General features: G+C 45.4%; 1 protein-coding gene across 1 annotated transcript in view; it reads left to right on the top strand.

Moving 5' to 3' along the window:
- The first annotated feature begins 2,053 nt into the window (after window positions 1–2,053).
- BCAR3 (BCAR3 adaptor protein, NSP family member) overlaps window positions 2,054–16,641 on the top strand; it is a 121,017-nt gene continuing 106,429 nt past the window's right edge. The window contains exons 1-2 of the mRNA XM_030825030.1: window positions 2,054–2,296; window positions 9,021–9,348. Coding sequence (XP_030680890.1) covers window positions 9,032–9,348 — 317 coding nt within the window. The 5' untranslated portion in view covers window positions 2,054–2,296; window positions 9,021–9,031. The remainder of the gene's footprint in view (window positions 2,297–9,020; window positions 9,349–16,641) is intronic.

Consider the following 16,641-nt stretch of genomic DNA (forward strand, 5'->3'; position numbering starts at 1 on the left):
GAAGGAAAGGTGATTTTTATAAAATGACATGGATTAATAAATAGAATATTACCAGCATGCAGAAGTCACCTCTGTGATCCCTTTGTCATAATCCACAGCTCAAGATAACCACTGCCTTCACTTTTAACATCACAGATATGCTTTGACTATTTTTGAAGTTTATGTAAATGGAATTATATAGTATGTACCCATTTGTGGCCAGCTTCTTTCACTCAACATCCTATTTGTAAGATTCACTCATCTTGTTGAGTGTAAATGAGTTCATGCGTTCTTATTGCTATGTTGTATGTTACGCAGTTTATCTCTCTTCTGCTGATGGACATTTGGGTTGTTTTCTTTCTGGCCGTAATAAAGAGATACATTATAAACATTTTTCAACATCTTTTGGTAAATATGCGTATACATCTCTGTTGGGTGCATACTTAGGGGTGGAATTACTGGGTCATAGGATACATGTTAATTTAGCTTTTCTAGATAATGCCAAGCAGGTTTTTAAAGTGGTTGTAAAAAGTTCATTTTGACTGGCAGTATGGTCAGGCCCTTTAATTTTAGTCATTCTGGGTGGTATGAAGTTAGATCACATTGAAATATCAATTTGCATTTTTGGGATGATTAATAAATTGAGAAATTTTCCATATGTTTATTAGATTTTTTGAGAAATGCCTGTTTGTCCTCTCTTGAGGACAGTTGCAATATTCTGCCTGTTTTTTATTGGATTTTCTGCCTTATTCTTGCTGATCCACAGGTGTTCTTTATATATCTATAAACAAACCTTTTTTTGGATGTATGTGTTGCAATTATGTTTTCTCACTCTGTGGTTTAACTTTTCACTAGTGGTGTCTTTTCATGAACAGAAGCTCTTAATTTTAATCTTGACCAATGATCAGTTTTTTTTCTTTATATTAGTACTACATGTGTTTAAGACATCGTCTTTGTCTACCCCAAGGTAATGAAGATTGTTTTGGACATTTTCTTTGGATCGTGTTATTGTTTTACTTTTTACCTTTAAAATCCATCTGGAGGCCGGGCGCGGTGGCTCACGCCTGTAATCCCGGCACTTTGGGAGGCCAAGGTGGGTAGATCACCTGAGGTCAGGAGTTCAAGACCAGCCTGACCAACATGGTGAAGCCCCCGACTCTACTAAAAATACAAAAATTAGCCAGGCATAGAGGCGTGCGCCTGTAATCCCAGCTACTTGGGAGGCTGAGGCAGGATAATCGCTTGAACCCGGGAGGCGGAGGTTGCAGTGAGCCAAGATCATGCCGTTGCACAACAGCCTGGGCAACAAGACCGAAACTCCGTCTCAAAAAAAAAAGAAAAAAGAAAAATTCCATCTGGAATTGATTAGGGATGGGGGGATTCAGTTGATCCATTATCATTTACTGGAAAGACAGAGCTAATCTGACCCCCAATACAGCACAACAGCACCTGACGTAAATCAAGTGACCACATATTGTAAATCTGTTTTTGGACTTTATTCCATTGGTCAGTTTGTCTATCCTTCTACTATTTCTATGACTTTATAATGGATCTTGATATAAGATAGTGTTAAGTCTTTTCCAGTGGGCTCCGATTTTTCACCCCACCAAATCATCTAGTGCTGAAGTGCCCGCCAACTCGCACTTTGCTTTCAAAACGTCCATGCGAGTGCGATTGATTTGCCTGTTCCCGTGGATGGTTCATTTGTGGTTACCTGGGTCTTTGTCTCATCAAAGCCCTTCACACTGAAAGCCAGCCAGGTGTCTGCAGACGAGCAAAGCAGATCTGCTGGGTAATTAAATAACGCGGAGAACCGGGAGGAGTGGATTCGATGAGGCTGTCTCTGGAGAGAGCTTCAGAAAGGAAGTGATCGAGCTATACTTGAGGACTGGCTCCTTGGGGAGATAGGAAGAGAGCCAAACTCTAAAATCCGGGCAAAGGAGGGCCTGGCTAGGTCACCGAATGTAAATGTCTCGGGGGTTCCGCAAGGCAGCGCGAATCGGCTCGCCGGGGTGGGGCCGCGGAGCGGCAAATCACCAGTTGAGGGCCGGAGTGCGCGCCGCCGGCTCAGAGCTGCGCCTGCTGCTGGCCGGGCAGGGGACGGAGCCGGGGCGGGAGTCGGAGCTGCGGGGCGCACCGGCTAGACGCGCGCGGGCTTCTCGGCGGGCACGCCCCGCGGACCATGAGCGTCCCCAGCTCCGGGAGCAGCCGCAGCGCGGGCGGTGCGAGGCCGGCCGCCCGGCGCGTTTGAGCCCCAGCCGGAGGTCCGGAGGTCCAGAGAGCCGGGGAGCCCGAGCGCCCAGCGCCGCGTCGGGAGGTGAGTCTCCGCCGCGCGCCCAGCGTCCTCGGGGTGCTGTTCCTCCCGGGGCGCCTGGGCCTCCCCCACCCCGGTGAGGACACGCTAGGAAGTTTGTTGGAGAAAGTTAGGCTCTGGGGAAAGTAGAGCCGGCGCTTGTTGGTCCCTACCCACCCCCGCCAGCGGATTTGGCGTTGGGGGCGGGGGTGACTGAAGTGGGGCTGGGGCTTGGGCTCTCCCGGCCCTCCGAGCGCGCTGGGACTCCCCGAGACGTGGGAGCGCTCCACGGCGTGGAGCTCCACGGCGGGGAGCGCTCAGCGATTGGCGGCCAGGCATCTTGCTCGGTGACACTCGAGCGGCATCTTCCCCGGCGCTGGCCTCGCCCGACCCCCTGCCCGTCGGAGCTGCTCTGCCGGCCACCCCGCCCTGTCCCGCCCGGCCCCTCTCCGCAGAAGCCGGCCGGGGTCGGGGAGATGCGAGGGCCCAGAGCGCTCTGCTGGAAGCCCAAGGCTCCGAGGAGGCGAGTTTCTCCAGTAATCTCTTGGGAAGTTTGCAAAGAAAGCGAAGGAGCCTGTCCTGTAACTGTTGACAACATCTCCCTCCCTCTCTCCCTTTGTTGAGAAAGAATGAATAGTTGGTTGTGTCGCTCCCTCTGCGTCGCGGTAGGGAGAGGGGAGGGAAGGCAAAGGAAGGGAGGGACGGTGGGAAGGAGGTTCCGATAGATCGTACAGCCCAACTCTCCTTACCCACTTAGGCCGCTGAGGGCGCCGCCGCTTTAAAACGGTGTAATCAGGTGTAGACACTTGTCGGGGAGGAGGTTGAGCGGACTCCGAAGCATCTGGCAAGGCGGCGTGTTCCGTGGGGCGGCGGGTCGGGTCATGGTTGGGGTTAACTCACTTGAAGCAGAGTGCAAAGGAGAAAAACCATTTTCCTAACCTCATGTCTGTTTTCGCTTAAAGCTGTTAGCTGAGATGGAAAGTAGAGCCGCGCATTCAGATTCTTTTAAACCTTGACTTTATCTCGCAAGGCTACACAGACCTCCCCAAGGAAAGTACGCTGGCCGAGGGAAGGTCAGTTTGGGAGCTAATAGCCTCCCTTGTGTTGCCTGGGACTGAGTTGAGATCCTGGGGGCTGGGGGAGGCCTCAGTGCTGGGGGTGGGGCCCAGCTCAACACAGGTCCAAGTGGGAAGGGGCTACCCAGGTAACAACGGGGAAGCCCACTTGCAAAGCGCTTGTCCGCGGGCGTGCCAGGGGGTATTGAGGGTAACGTAAAGACCTTGCCAAGCCAGGGGCTCCCACACCACTCCAACTTTCTCTAAACTGCTGCTGAGAAGGCTGACATTTCCAGGATGACTCACCAAAGTCTAAATCTCCTGTTCATATAGACAGAACTGCTTGTCAAACGGATGCTAATCTTAAGAACCTTATCGGGTAAATCCTGTACCGTGTTGCTTTAAATACAATCCATGGAGGAATTATTCATACTTGAATCATTTGACTAGACTTCGTAAGTTTACTTCAAAAATAAAGGGATACTCTTAATTCCTAAACCCAAGCAAAACTTCATTTTAAGTGGATAAGCCAATTGAATATGTGTGGTTTTTTCATCTCCTCTCTCCATCTGACTCTACAGAGAAGATATAAAACTACAGATCCAAGTTGTAAATTCTCTGTCATGGGGCAGCCAAGACGGTTACATTTCCAGTTTAAAATATAATGAAAAGTTCTTAAAGCTCACATCAGATAACCATTATGAGTTAAACTTGAAAATATCCCATTTCAGAAATAAAAGAGTAAAATCCAAACAAGTGGGCTGCTTATCTCTGCCTCAGCTTGCAAGATCATCAGTTTCTTTGAGACATCATTGTAAAGCAAGTGAGTTGGGCCTCAGTTCACAAGCATTTCAAAGCCCAGCAATTGACCAGGCCCAGGAAGTTAGCACATGTGGTAGAGTTTGTCAGGCTCGCTCTTGTTCCTGATGCTCACATGAGTCTCAGATTTTCATATCAAGATGCAGAGTCTTTGACTTTTGTGTAACATTTCAAAATCTGGCATTAGACTGAGTCAGGACGTTGTGTTTGTTTTCCTGCACGGTAGAGAGAAGTCAGATGGCCAGAGTCTTACCTGGGCTTTCTTCTAAAGACTGCATGTAGGCTCACTTGGTTTGCCTGTACGTGTGTCTGTGTCTGTGTCCATGTCCTACTTGGCTTGGTGTGTTTGCATCTGTTGTTCTAGGTTAAAATGTTTCCCTCCCCATCCTTCCCAGTTGCGGTCTTTTTTTTGTGAACTCTCAGAGTTACTTCCTTTGTGAACCCTCAGTATAACAGAGATACAGTGACTCTTATCTGACAAGACAGATAAGAGCAGCCCCTGTCCTGCTTAGAGGGGACCTGCTATTTACTAAGTGCTTGCAGTATTTCAAGAACTTTGTATACACAATCACTTTTAATTTTTACAACAATCTTATGAAATAGCTGTTAAGTCATTTTTTAAAATGAGAAACCGTCAGAGAGGTTGAGTAACTTGTCCCAGGCCGTACAGCTAGTAAGCCAGTGGCAGAGCACAGATTTGAACCTGTAGATATCTGCCTCCAAAGCCTAGGTTCTGAGTCCTACCATTTTATTTTTAAAAAATCAAGTGGTACATAAGAAGTATATAATGACTATGGACATTGAGACAGAAACATTTCCAAGTGGAGAAAACATGGGAGCCAGAGGCTGGAGACTTGGGTTTAGTCTCCATCAGCTGTCATTCCAACCACTTGTTCCTACGGCAAGACCTTTGCATTTGCCAGATCCCCTGCCTGGAACCCCCTTCAGACCTTTTTTTGACTGGTTCCTTCCCTTCCCTTTTTTCAGGTCTCATGTCATTGTTACCTTTTCAGAGAGGCCTTCCCAGTCCACCCTAATGTAAAGTATCCCTCCACCCCCAACAGTCATCTTTTGTCAGTTCGTCCTGTTTTATATTCCTTAGCGTGCTTACCACTTGGATGTTACCTCATTTTCTTGTTTGTACAGGTTGGATTCCTCCGTGAGAGCAGGACCTTGTCTAATTTATTATATCCTTAGCCTTGGTATACCATAAGCCCTCAGAGAATATATATCAAATGAACATTTATTTCCCTTATCTAGAAAAATGAACTGGGAATTACCAGTACTTACAGTCATTACTTATTGTCTGCTTCCTCCAGAGTATTATTAGCTTCATGAGGACAGACCTCTTCTGTCTTGTTTAATGCTGTCCCCAACACCTAACACAGTGCCAGCCATAAAGGAGACCCTCCATGAATGTATGCGTTGAAGAATGAATGTTTCTATTGATTGAATGATACCCCTTCATCATCATTAAATTCTGTTTTGCAGGTAAACAATTATGACTCAATTGCTGTGTACCAAAAAGCCTCACTAATCCAGTGGTTCTCAATCCTGGCTTCACATTGGTCAATACTGGAGACTGATGCTAATGTCCCACCCACAGATATTCTCATTTCATTGTTCTGGGCTGAGGCTTGGACATCAGGATTTTCAAAGCTTCCCAGAGGATTCTTATGTGTAGCCAGGTTGAGAACCAATGGTTTATGTTTTTATAGTAGAACTCATTCCTTGCTTTGGTCCTAATAGGCTTGAAGAAGCCATGGTGAGAGAGAGCAGGGGTATAATTCATGGGTATTGTATGATTCCTGACAGTTTAAGAGGTACTTTCACAGCTGTTATCACATCTGATAATAACAAGTTAAGGGATCTACTTTCTGGTTTAAATATTGCCTTTATGTTGATGATTCCTAAAAATCTCCATCTGCCCTCACTTCTAATTGTGCATACCAGTATCTAACCTCCTCTTAGACCAAATTGTTTACTGATACCTCACATGCAGCAGCTCCAGTGCTGTGCTTGGTTCCTGCAGGGGTCCCCTTCTGAAACTACTCGGCATGTTACAGCATCGCACCACCTTCTGTGGCTGTAGGCTCCTTCCTTCCAGCCAGATGCCTCAAGCTCTGATGTCTCATCACTCTCTCCTTTCTCTCCCTTTACCCAGCTGCTGCCCCAGGTCAGAATTCTTCATTGTTCCTCCATGGGTTTCACCATCAGCCTCAGTAACCTCCCTGCCTCCTTTTTCTCTCCCCTCCAGAACAACCAGAGTCACCTACTTGGGTACAGACTGGGTTCTGTCCTTCCCTTCCAGATCTTCCCTAGCACTTACAGTCAAGTCCAGACACCTTGGCAGGGCCTTCAATACCCCATGGTCTGGTCCTAACCTAAGTTGCTTCTGGGAAATGCTTCTTGGCTTCACTTGAGCCACAGCACACAACTTGGAGTGTCCTGAGCCTGTGGGGACACTTCCATGCCTTTATGCATCCGCCATTATAGCATCCTCCCGGGAGGCTTTTCCCCACATGTTAACTTTTCAAAATGCTTTGTCTCTATTGTTGCCCTCTCTGAGCCTGCTCAAGTCCTTTTGTCAAAATTAATTGTTCCTTTCAGCATAAGGGTCTCTATGAATTATTCTTAGAGTTCATAGTCAGGTGTTGGGCCTTAGGCATCTTTGTTTCTCCAGGTGTCTTGTATGAAATAGGCACTTAAATGTTTGTTGAATTGAAGGTAAGAAGGGGAAGTATTAGCATCCCTTGTTATTGGAGAATAAATTGAGGTGTTGGTAACTTGAAGGACATTTTAGAACACTTTAGGACAATCTTGAAGTCTAAATAGATCTTGGGGAAGCAGAGAGGAAACAGGCTGCCAAAGGCACTGGTGCTAGGGTGACTTTTGCCCATCATGCTATTGGAAATAGATTTGATCAACAGCGTGGCCCTATGCACATGAAGAAGTTCTGTAGGGTGCTGCAGGCCTCCCCATGAGGTTCTTTGAAATGACCCAGTCCTGTCTGTGAAGAAGGAAGGTGCTGATAGCTTGAACAGGTGAGAAGTCACAACTGTGGTGTGTGTGTGTGTGTGTGTGTGTGTGTGTAGGGTGGAAGAATCCTAGTTGGTTTACGTCACTTGTGTTCAGGCAGTGGGGCTAGGGAGTTTGGTTTCCTTTCTAATAAGGATGGTTAGCATTGAGCAAGTGCTGACAGTGTGCCAGCTACTGGCCAGAGCTGGGAGGGGCTGCACAGGACTCTGTCCTATTGTTCTGCACCCACTGTGAGCAGACCTTCTGTGTGGTCCCAGTTGGACATGGAGCAGGCAAGCCCCAGAATTACTGGATTTGACAATGAACCGAGGACAGAGTTAGGATTGTACACCTTCAGTAAAGATGCGCCTTCCATCTCTCCCCCAGGACTTCTGTACTTCCCTGTATCTCATGTGGAAGCAGTGGAACGTGTGTGTTTTGTTGTACACACACATACAAGCACATGTGTTTTCTTTACACACTCTAATGTCATTGTCTCGGCTCCACTTCTGTCAGCTTGTGGAGGGTTGCATTCTTCTTGGTTGTCTTCAAGCCACGTCCCAAGTCCGCACTTGCTTTGTAGAACTGACTCTGCAGTAGTGCTATTAAGTGAGGATTTTCACCCAAAGCTCTTCCCTGAGTAATCCAGTGGAAAGGGTGGTCTGTGAGGAATGAGGGCTGCTGGGCTGGAGAACAGACTAAGGGGCAGCTCTCCTCACCAGCCTGTGGGAAGGGCTGTGTGTTGGGCTTGGCCGCCCTGCAGTGCTGTCCAGACCAGAGTCTGATATCATGACTAGTGTAAGACAGATCCTGGAGCCTCTATCTCCAGGGGCCAGCCTTTTTTTTTTTTTTTTTTTTTTGCCTCCTATTTCTTTTCCTCTGTATATTGGCCTTAAAAATGTATTATGTAATTTGTTTTAGGCCAAAATCATAGTTTGCTTTGGAGCTGGAGGTACTGACTCTGCTCAAGGTAAATGCTTCTACTCATGGTCCTAGCTAGGAGAGAGTATCGGGACTACTTGCTGCATACAGCCTGATGTGCCATTCTCCTTTCCCTTTCCATGCTTCCTTTGCCCCCTACCCCCACCATTTTTTTTTTCTTTTCTTCTTCCCTTCTCCTGTCTCTTCTTCCCTGACTGTACAGGCACCCATGGGCATTACCCAACCCTGCTGGTGGCAGGCAGATCCTGACCCCTCTGGGGGGGGCCATGTATGTGCAGCCCCCACCCCAGTGGCTTTCCTCTGCAGCCAAGCCTGCTGGTATATGGCAGAATGGCCCACCTCCTGACCCCTGACCCTAGCCCGTGTTCACTAATTAGAGTGCATTGATTTATTTATAAACACTGGGTCTTTGCCAGAAAAATTCTGTCCCATCGTCCTGGGTAGCACAACTGAGGACTGGTCTGGCACTGAAGACAATTCTAGCAGCTAAAGAATTTCAATAATCCCTGCCTGTTCTTATCATTTACAGGGCAGTGAAAATATGTGAGCTAATTATCTAACAGTTTATAATATTTTCTTTCATACATTTATTACTGCAACTATGGGTCCTCCCTTAATCATCTTTTTTTGCTAGTTGTGCATGGCTTATATGCCTCTAACAACTCTGAAAGTGTTTGCCCTCTTGGTTTTGCTGCCAACCCAGGAGAATTCCTATGTAGGATCATTTCAGGAGGAAGATAAGTAAACTTCCCATTCTTATTAGACTGCACTAGTGATGCCATTAAATGTTGATCTGTTAATGGTCTGTGAATATTTCATTTTATGTGGCATATTTCCATTTCCTTTTGTAAGTAGGAAGTCAGTTCTTGTGACTCTCATAGATTTATACCTTCACTCTTTTCTTTCCCCCTTAGAGTTGAGAATTATGGCTGCAGGAAAATTTGCAAGCCTTCCCAGAAACATGCCGGTGAATCACCAGTTCCCCCTGGCCTCATCCATGGACCTTCTGAGCAGCAAGTCCCCTCTCGCTGAGCATCGCCCAGATGCCTATCAAGACGTGTCTATACATGGCACCCTTCCACGGAAGAAAAAAGGTCCTCCTCCCATAAGGTCCTGTGATGACTTCAGTCACATGGGCACCCTACCCCACTCCAAATCCCCACGGCAGAACTCATCTGTGACCCAGGATGGCATCCAGGAGAGCCCATGGCAGGACCGGCATGGTGAAACCTTCACCTTCAGGTAACTTCTGTAATTTCACTAGTGAAGATGATTTGTCTTAAACAGCTTTTTAAAAGGTTTTTATGGCCAGGCGTGGTGGCTCACACCTGTAATCCCAGCACTTTGGGAGGCCGAGATGGGTGGATCACGAGGTTAGGAGTTCGAGACCAGACCAACATGGTGAAACCCTGTCTATACTAAAAATACAAAAATTAGCTGGGCATGGTGGCGTGTGCCTGTAATGCCAGCTACTCGGGAGGCTAAGGCAGGAGAATCACTTGAGCCCGGGAGGTGGAGGTTGCAGTAAGCCGAGATCGCTCCACTGCACTCCAGCCTGGGCAACAGAGTGAGACTCCAAAGTTTTTATCAGGAAAAATGTCAAACATACACAAAGTTGAGCGAATAATTTAATTAACTCCCATGAACCCATCAGCCGGCTCCAACAGTTACCAGCTCAAGGCCAGTCCTGTTTTGTCTGTACTCCCACCTACTTCCCTCCTCTGGTATTATTTTGAAGCAAATCTCAGATTTCATATATTTCATCTGTAAATATTTTGGTATGTTCCTTTCAAAGACAAGGACTGTTATTTTAAAAACTATATAACCACAATTAAAAAAACTGTAACACCTAAATAAAAATTAACCACTTCTTAACATTATGTAACATTCGAGGGTATTTTAAAATCCAACTTCCTCTCTTAAGTCCCTTAAAAGAAAGCCCAAGTATTTTCTTTTTATCGTAGCATCAGATTCCGAACTATGTCCATCCACTTCTATAGAGATGCCAGGATGTCTATAAATTAGACCCCATATATCCTTATATTTAGTTGTCAGCATGCTGAAATAAAATTTTATATGGATGCACCAGCAGGTCAGCTTCGTAATACTTTAGGAAAGAATTGATTTTTCCCTCTCTGTGACAGAGATCTGGGTAAATGAGCCTTACGGTTGTAAATGCTTTTTCTCTGGGTTTGTAATGGGCCTGGCTGTGATTGGTTTCTGCCTGTTAGAGCTAGTTTGGAAACTGCACTCCTTTTCCTGTTGGGGAAGATCAGCAGCCTGTGATGCTATCTGGTAAAGAATGGTATGGTTTCTTTTGTTATCTCTCTTTTTGTCCAAGCTTTTTGCAAAGCCACTTGGATCCTAGCTCATTTATTTGTTCAATATCTATATATGAAGCACCTATATTAGAGTATGCTGATTTCATAAGCCCCAGGGCTTACAGGAAAATTCTGCTCAGTCCTTCTGATTATCTTAAATGAAGGGCTGGTCCAGCATTGAAAACATTCTAGCAGCCAAATTATTGAGCAATCTGTTCTTGCCCTTTTATAGGGTGGTAGAAATATGTGAACTAACAGGGTAGCAGTGGAGCATCTGAAGCAATGTCTTCCCAGAGTTTACATTCTAGTGAGCGAATTAGGTAGTATGTACAAATAAATAAGACAACTGCAGATTATACCAAATGCTATAGAGGAAATGGAGTGATATGCTGGAGATTTATTGGAGGTGGTACGTTTTTGGTAGGATGAACAGGTTTCTGAGATGATATTTAAGCTCAGATTTGTATAATGAGGGAAAGCAACCATGGGCCTTCCAGGCTGTTGCAGGCATAGGGAAGTCAAGTGCAGAGAACTGGAGGTGGGAGCAAGTTTGGCATGTTTGAAAACCCCAAAAGGAACTGGAATGGCCTGTGGCTGGAGTGTAGCACATTGAGAGGAGAACAGTGTTGGTGTTGGTACAAAGCTAGGTGAACAAGAGTTCAGAATTATTCTCAGTTCCATAATTGCAGTAGTACAAGAAGAAAATAAGGCCCAGATAATCTCCATAGAAACCACTAGAGAGCCCTGAACTGCTTCTGTCACCAGATTAGGACATTCCTTGGGGTATCCCGGGGGTTAGAAGGCCCTGGACCCGCTCCACAAAATCTAGGTGGGTGACCTCCCAGCTCAGAAAGTTGGCAGGCAGCCACCGCTGGAATGGGTGAACATGGAGGTGCATACCTGTGCACAGGATTGTTAATATCACATCATTGGCACTTAAGGGGCAAGAATGCAGGAGGTGAGCAGCAAAGACAGGTAACTTCTGGCCTGCTAAAGATGAGCACAGATGCCAGGCTGCGTGATATGGAGTCAACCAACTGTTGGCTGGCTTACGGTGGACCGCTTTTCGTTTATTAACTTAAACTGTCCTGAGCTAGGTGTCTACTGTGTACTAGACACAGACAGTTTATAGACTTACTCCTTGAAGTTCTGAGGCCCTGGCTAGGTGCCAACTCTTACAAAGGGAAACTCCACACTAGGGGAGTGGGTGGGGAGGCGGTAGTAATGGAGTCACCCTTCCTATCTTGGGGAAGTTCTTGGTAAACACCCAAGGTCCAAGCTGTCAAGCTGCCAAGAGTGTAAAGCTTTTTGATGTGAAAACTGACTTGGACAGAGATCGTATTTCTGTAAAAGATCTTATCGGAGGGTGGGCGCAGGTCCTGAGTTTGAAGTCCAGGCTGTGGAAGACTTAACAAGCACTCCTGGTTTAGGGTTTGTTTATGATTGAGAGCTATATTAATCCAAATTCACATCTTTTTTTCTTAACTGAAAAATATCATTGTTAAAGATGAATACAGGAAGTGACAAATGCATATCCCTCAAAAATTGTGCTGAGTGAGAAGGCACATGGTTCTCTGTTAAAGGGTCATAAAGTCCTACCCTGCTCTGTACTACTATTAATATATTTATTTTTCTAACACATGAAAAAAAAAATCGGAGGTGTTCCCAATTTTGAGGAGTTCAAAATACCTTATATTCTTTTTTTGTTCAGTATTCTTAATAAGATTATAAGCTGCCTCAATTCCTTTTTGAAACCAGCAATGATATAAACAAAGTTTTTGCTTATGAAAAGCTAGGACCAAGCAGCCTAAATGAGAACCCAAGGCTCTAGAGAAGGAGGTTTTGCCAAAGGTGCCACAGCAAAAATACAGTGAGAGAAATGGAACTTCTCATTCAGCTCTTCCAGTTGAAAGGAGCTGCGAAACACCAACCATTCACTCCAGCTCAGTCACCTCTTTTTTTCTTTTCATAGTGAATTCAGGGGTTAATTTCAGTTGACAGTGACTTGCCCAGATGTCAGCTCTGAAAACATTGCATCTCATCATGTTGGGTATTGGCCTGACGGGTATTGGCATGAAGATAGTGGGCCACCTTGGATGTCTCCTGCCTCCTCTATCTTGCTCAGAGGGAGGCCCTCCAGATAAGCACCTCTTTGTCTTGTGAAGTACTCTGTTGCAAGTTTGCTCTTTTCCAAAAAAATATGTTTAGCTTGTTAATCATTAAAAAGTCACCTTTATAGGCCGGGCTTGGTGGCTCACGCCTGTAATCCCAGCACTTTGGGCAGCTGAGCTGGGCAGATCACGAGGTCAGGAGTTCGAGACCAGCCTGATGGTCTATCATCACCAACATGATGAAACCCCATCTCTACTAAAAATACAAAAAAATTAGCCGGGCATGTTGGCGTATGCTTGTAATCCCAGCTACTTAGGAGGCTGAGGCAAGAGAATCGCTTGAACCTGGGAGGTGGAGGTTGCAGTGAGCTGAGATCACGCCACTGCACTCTGCCTTGGGTGACACAGCGAGACTCCATTTCAAAAAATAATAATAATAACCTTTATTATAATTGAACATTCATTGAACATACATCCTATCGGAGGCCCAAGACAAAGCAGAGGAAGTCTCCTCTTTGACCTTAAAACTTGCATGATTAAGCTTTCATATCTACATGTGTCATTTCCTCCGTTATTAATTCCTCCATTATTAATTGTCCTAATAATTATAACATTAATAATTGTCCTAATATTATTGTTACCTCCTACATTTTATAGTTTTCAGATAGCTTAAAGGATATATTCATAAACTACCTTGTTTGAACATTGTAACCCTGTGTGAGAGACATAGCAGATTTCATTGTGAACATTGTTATCACCATCATCAGTATCATCATTTAGAGTTGAGGAAATGGGTTCAGGGATGTTGAGGCACCTAAGATCATACCTTAATGGATGACTGAGCTAGGATCAGAACCCAGAAAGTATTATAGGGCCTTCCCCAGACAGTGTGTTCCATAGCCTCCCAAGAATGTTGGCACCAGCTGTGGACATCCTCTGAGCTATCTTCTTGCACAGGGGTCAGTACCCTGCTTGTATTCAGTGCTTTGGACACCTACTTTGGGGAGAATGGAGCCTTGCCTGCCGAGAGCCAGGCAGAAGGCAGGCCTGGAAGGGGGAGTTGGTCTTCTCTTTTGGTGACTGTATCTCTTGGCTTTGTTGTTGTCTTGGCTGCCCTTGGATGTACTTGTGGTTTTGAAAGGAGGCCAAAGCCAGAAGCCAGGGAGCTCTTAAACCTGCTGCTTGATGTCACAGAAGGAGCCTTTGTTCTGCAAGCAGACCCAGGTTTCTCTGAGAGGTCTGCAGACAGGATTTCCTCTTGACATTCACATTGTTCAGCTGATATCCCCTTGATTCATTTATCTTCAGGGGTGAATTTTTATTATTATTATTTATTTTTATATTTTTCCATAAGTTATTGGAATACAGGTGGTATTTGGTTACATGAGTGAGTTCTTCGGTGGTGATTTGTGAGATTTTGGTGCACCCATCACCCAAGCAGTATACATTGCACCCTATTTGTAGTCTTTTATCCGTCAATCCCCTCCCATTCTTCCCTCCAAGTCCCCAAAGTCCATTGTATCATTCTTATGCCTTTGCATCTCAGAGCTTAGCTCCTGCATATCAGTGAGAACATATGATGTTTGGTTTTCCATTCCTGAGTCACTTCACTTAGAATAATAGTCTCCAGTCTCATCCAGGTCACTGCAAATGCTGTTAATTCATTCTCAAGGATGAATTTGTATTCAAATCTGGAAGCTTCCTTGGGCTGAGAGGGGTCTGGTTCCTGTTGTCAGGATGTCTGTGTTGCTAGGATAGCTGAGGGATCAGTGCTTGGAGACCATTCAGGTCTTTTTCCTGCCTGTGGGTACAAGGAGGCACACATTCCTGGGAACAGCTGTAAGTGCCTAATTCCTTCGGCCTCTTGTGCTGTGGGAGCATGTGGTGGGACAATGTGGTGTTTCATTAGTTTGCATGAGTGGAACTGACTGACTCGTCACAAGTGTTTTAACTGACAGTGGCCAAAAAGGCTGCAGAATTATCCCTAGTTAAAATGAGCAGTACATTTTCCCAGGCAGTAAGTAACCTACCCTGTCACAATGTCAGATCTTCAACGTTGAAGCAAAGATGTAAGGTCCAGAATCTATGCAGCTTTTTCCTCTAAAACATTGATTTAAAGCCCTAACTCTGGGCTGTACCAATGCCCTCATCTGAAAACTGGTTTTAGTTATTCCTCTTCGGAACCATTGGTTTCTGTTGCTACTGCCTTCTCTTTAACAAAGCAAGATGTTCCCTCAGACACTCAAATGCATGAGCCTTTAGCTCAGGGTTAATCAGAAGGATGTACGATGTGAAGGTCCACACGCAAACATCTGCAGTTTATTTATACCCAGGCATGTCTGCTGTCTGCAAATTGGAAGTTTTTTTGTGTACTTTTTGGAGAAAAAAATTGGATTTTGAGTTAAAAAAAATCTTGGGCTGGGTACGGTGGCTCATTGCCTGCATTCCCAGCACTTTGGGAGGCCGAGGCAGGTGGATCACCTGAGGTCAGGAGTTCGAGACCAGCTTGACCAACATGGTGAAACCCTGTCTCTACTAATAATACAAAATTATTTGGGCGTAGTGGCACATGCCTGTAATCCCAGCCACTGGGGAGGCTGAGGCAGGAGAATCACTTGAACTCGGGAGGCAGAGGTTTTAGTGAGTCGAGATCATACCACTACTCTCCAGCCTAGATGACGAGAGTGGAACTCCATCTTAAAAACAAAAAAAAAAAAGCTTTTACTAGATTAATAGATTCTATTTAATAGAAGGTATACTTAGCATAGTGACAATGGCTTAACAGCCCAAGTTCAAGAATGTTTCTGGAAAGTAATAGTCCATGGGTTGAATTGATGTTTTTATAAGTTTAAAGTTGAGTTTTAATAACATTTTGAAATACCCCTTGGTGTTTGAATGCAGCTGTTGCGAATGGTTTAGTGCATTCCGAAGAATGGTGAATGTCCCGGTCCCTGGTGGCCTCTGGTGTGCTGAGGACAGGAGCAGCTGGGTCAGAGGTGAGCTCAGCCCCTGCATCTCACGCTGCTCCTGGGTTGAAGAAGCCCAGAGGGTGGGAAGTGCCTGCAGATCTACCAGCTGTCTGATGGTTGTCCTAAATCCTCTACTGACAAGGATGATTTGAACCTTAATGCCAGGATCTACGCATTCTCAGCTGTTCTGGGGCAAAAAAAAAATTAACAGATTGCAAACCACAACCAAGAAAATGATCAGAGAATTACACAATTCAGTCCTTGTTGAGTGGAGCTGCGTAACATCTCCTCTGGACTGCCCCTCCTCACTCCCACCCCCGGACAGACCTGTTTTAAATCATGTTTTTTTCAGGCCACCAGCATGCTATTTGGGAAGGGTGAGGTATTTTAGTCTTCTGGGTTTTTCACGCCCCTCAATATATGTTAAAACACCTTGTAAACAGAGGTGCTATGCAGTTATAAATTATTACTCATATTCTTATCACATGTGGATTTGCGAGCCAGCCTAGCCTGGCTAGAATACACAAGCTGGAGAAGTCTTAGTTGTAAGCTAAAGGAGTAGTTGCTGTGGTTGATTGGAAGGAGACTGTCCTCAGGGGGATTGGACTAGGTGGCCAGACCGGCCTGAGCCACATGGCTGATATGCCCTCAGGTCATGCTTCGGAATGGTGTCACTATCCAGTCTGTCCCCAAGAGGCTAGCTGTGGGATTGGATGTAGAATTTCAAGCTCTCTTCTTAGAGGCCCCAAAGACAAGCATATAGGGTCTTGTTTGAAGGATTGTGCTGTTATTTACAAGTTAGAGAGGTCTGAGAAACCTTCCCTAGTTACCCCAGCTTTTATGCAGTGTGATCTGTCTGTAGGTCCAGTTTGCCTGTGAGTATAATCACTAAAGATAAAATAACTCCTTTTGTGAAGAGGAGAAAAAACACAAGACAGATAATCCAGAGGTTTCAGTTCATATCCTTGTTTTTGCCACTTATTAGATGTGTGAACTCTATAGCAAGTTCTAAACTATAAAGTGGGAGTGTAAATAACCCATCCGAGAAGCGCTATGAAGGTTAGCTGCTCACTAAATATGAAGGCTCCACAGAATGTCAGAGCTCTGACTTTCACACTTGAGCCTGGTACACCC

The sequence above is a fragment of the Nomascus leucogenys genome, chromosome 12, assembly GCF_006542625.1.
Source record: "Nomascus leucogenys isolate Asia chromosome 12, Asia_NLE_v1, whole genome shotgun sequence".
Taxonomy (NCBI): domain Eukaryota; kingdom Metazoa; phylum Chordata; class Mammalia; order Primates; family Hylobatidae; genus Nomascus; species Nomascus leucogenys.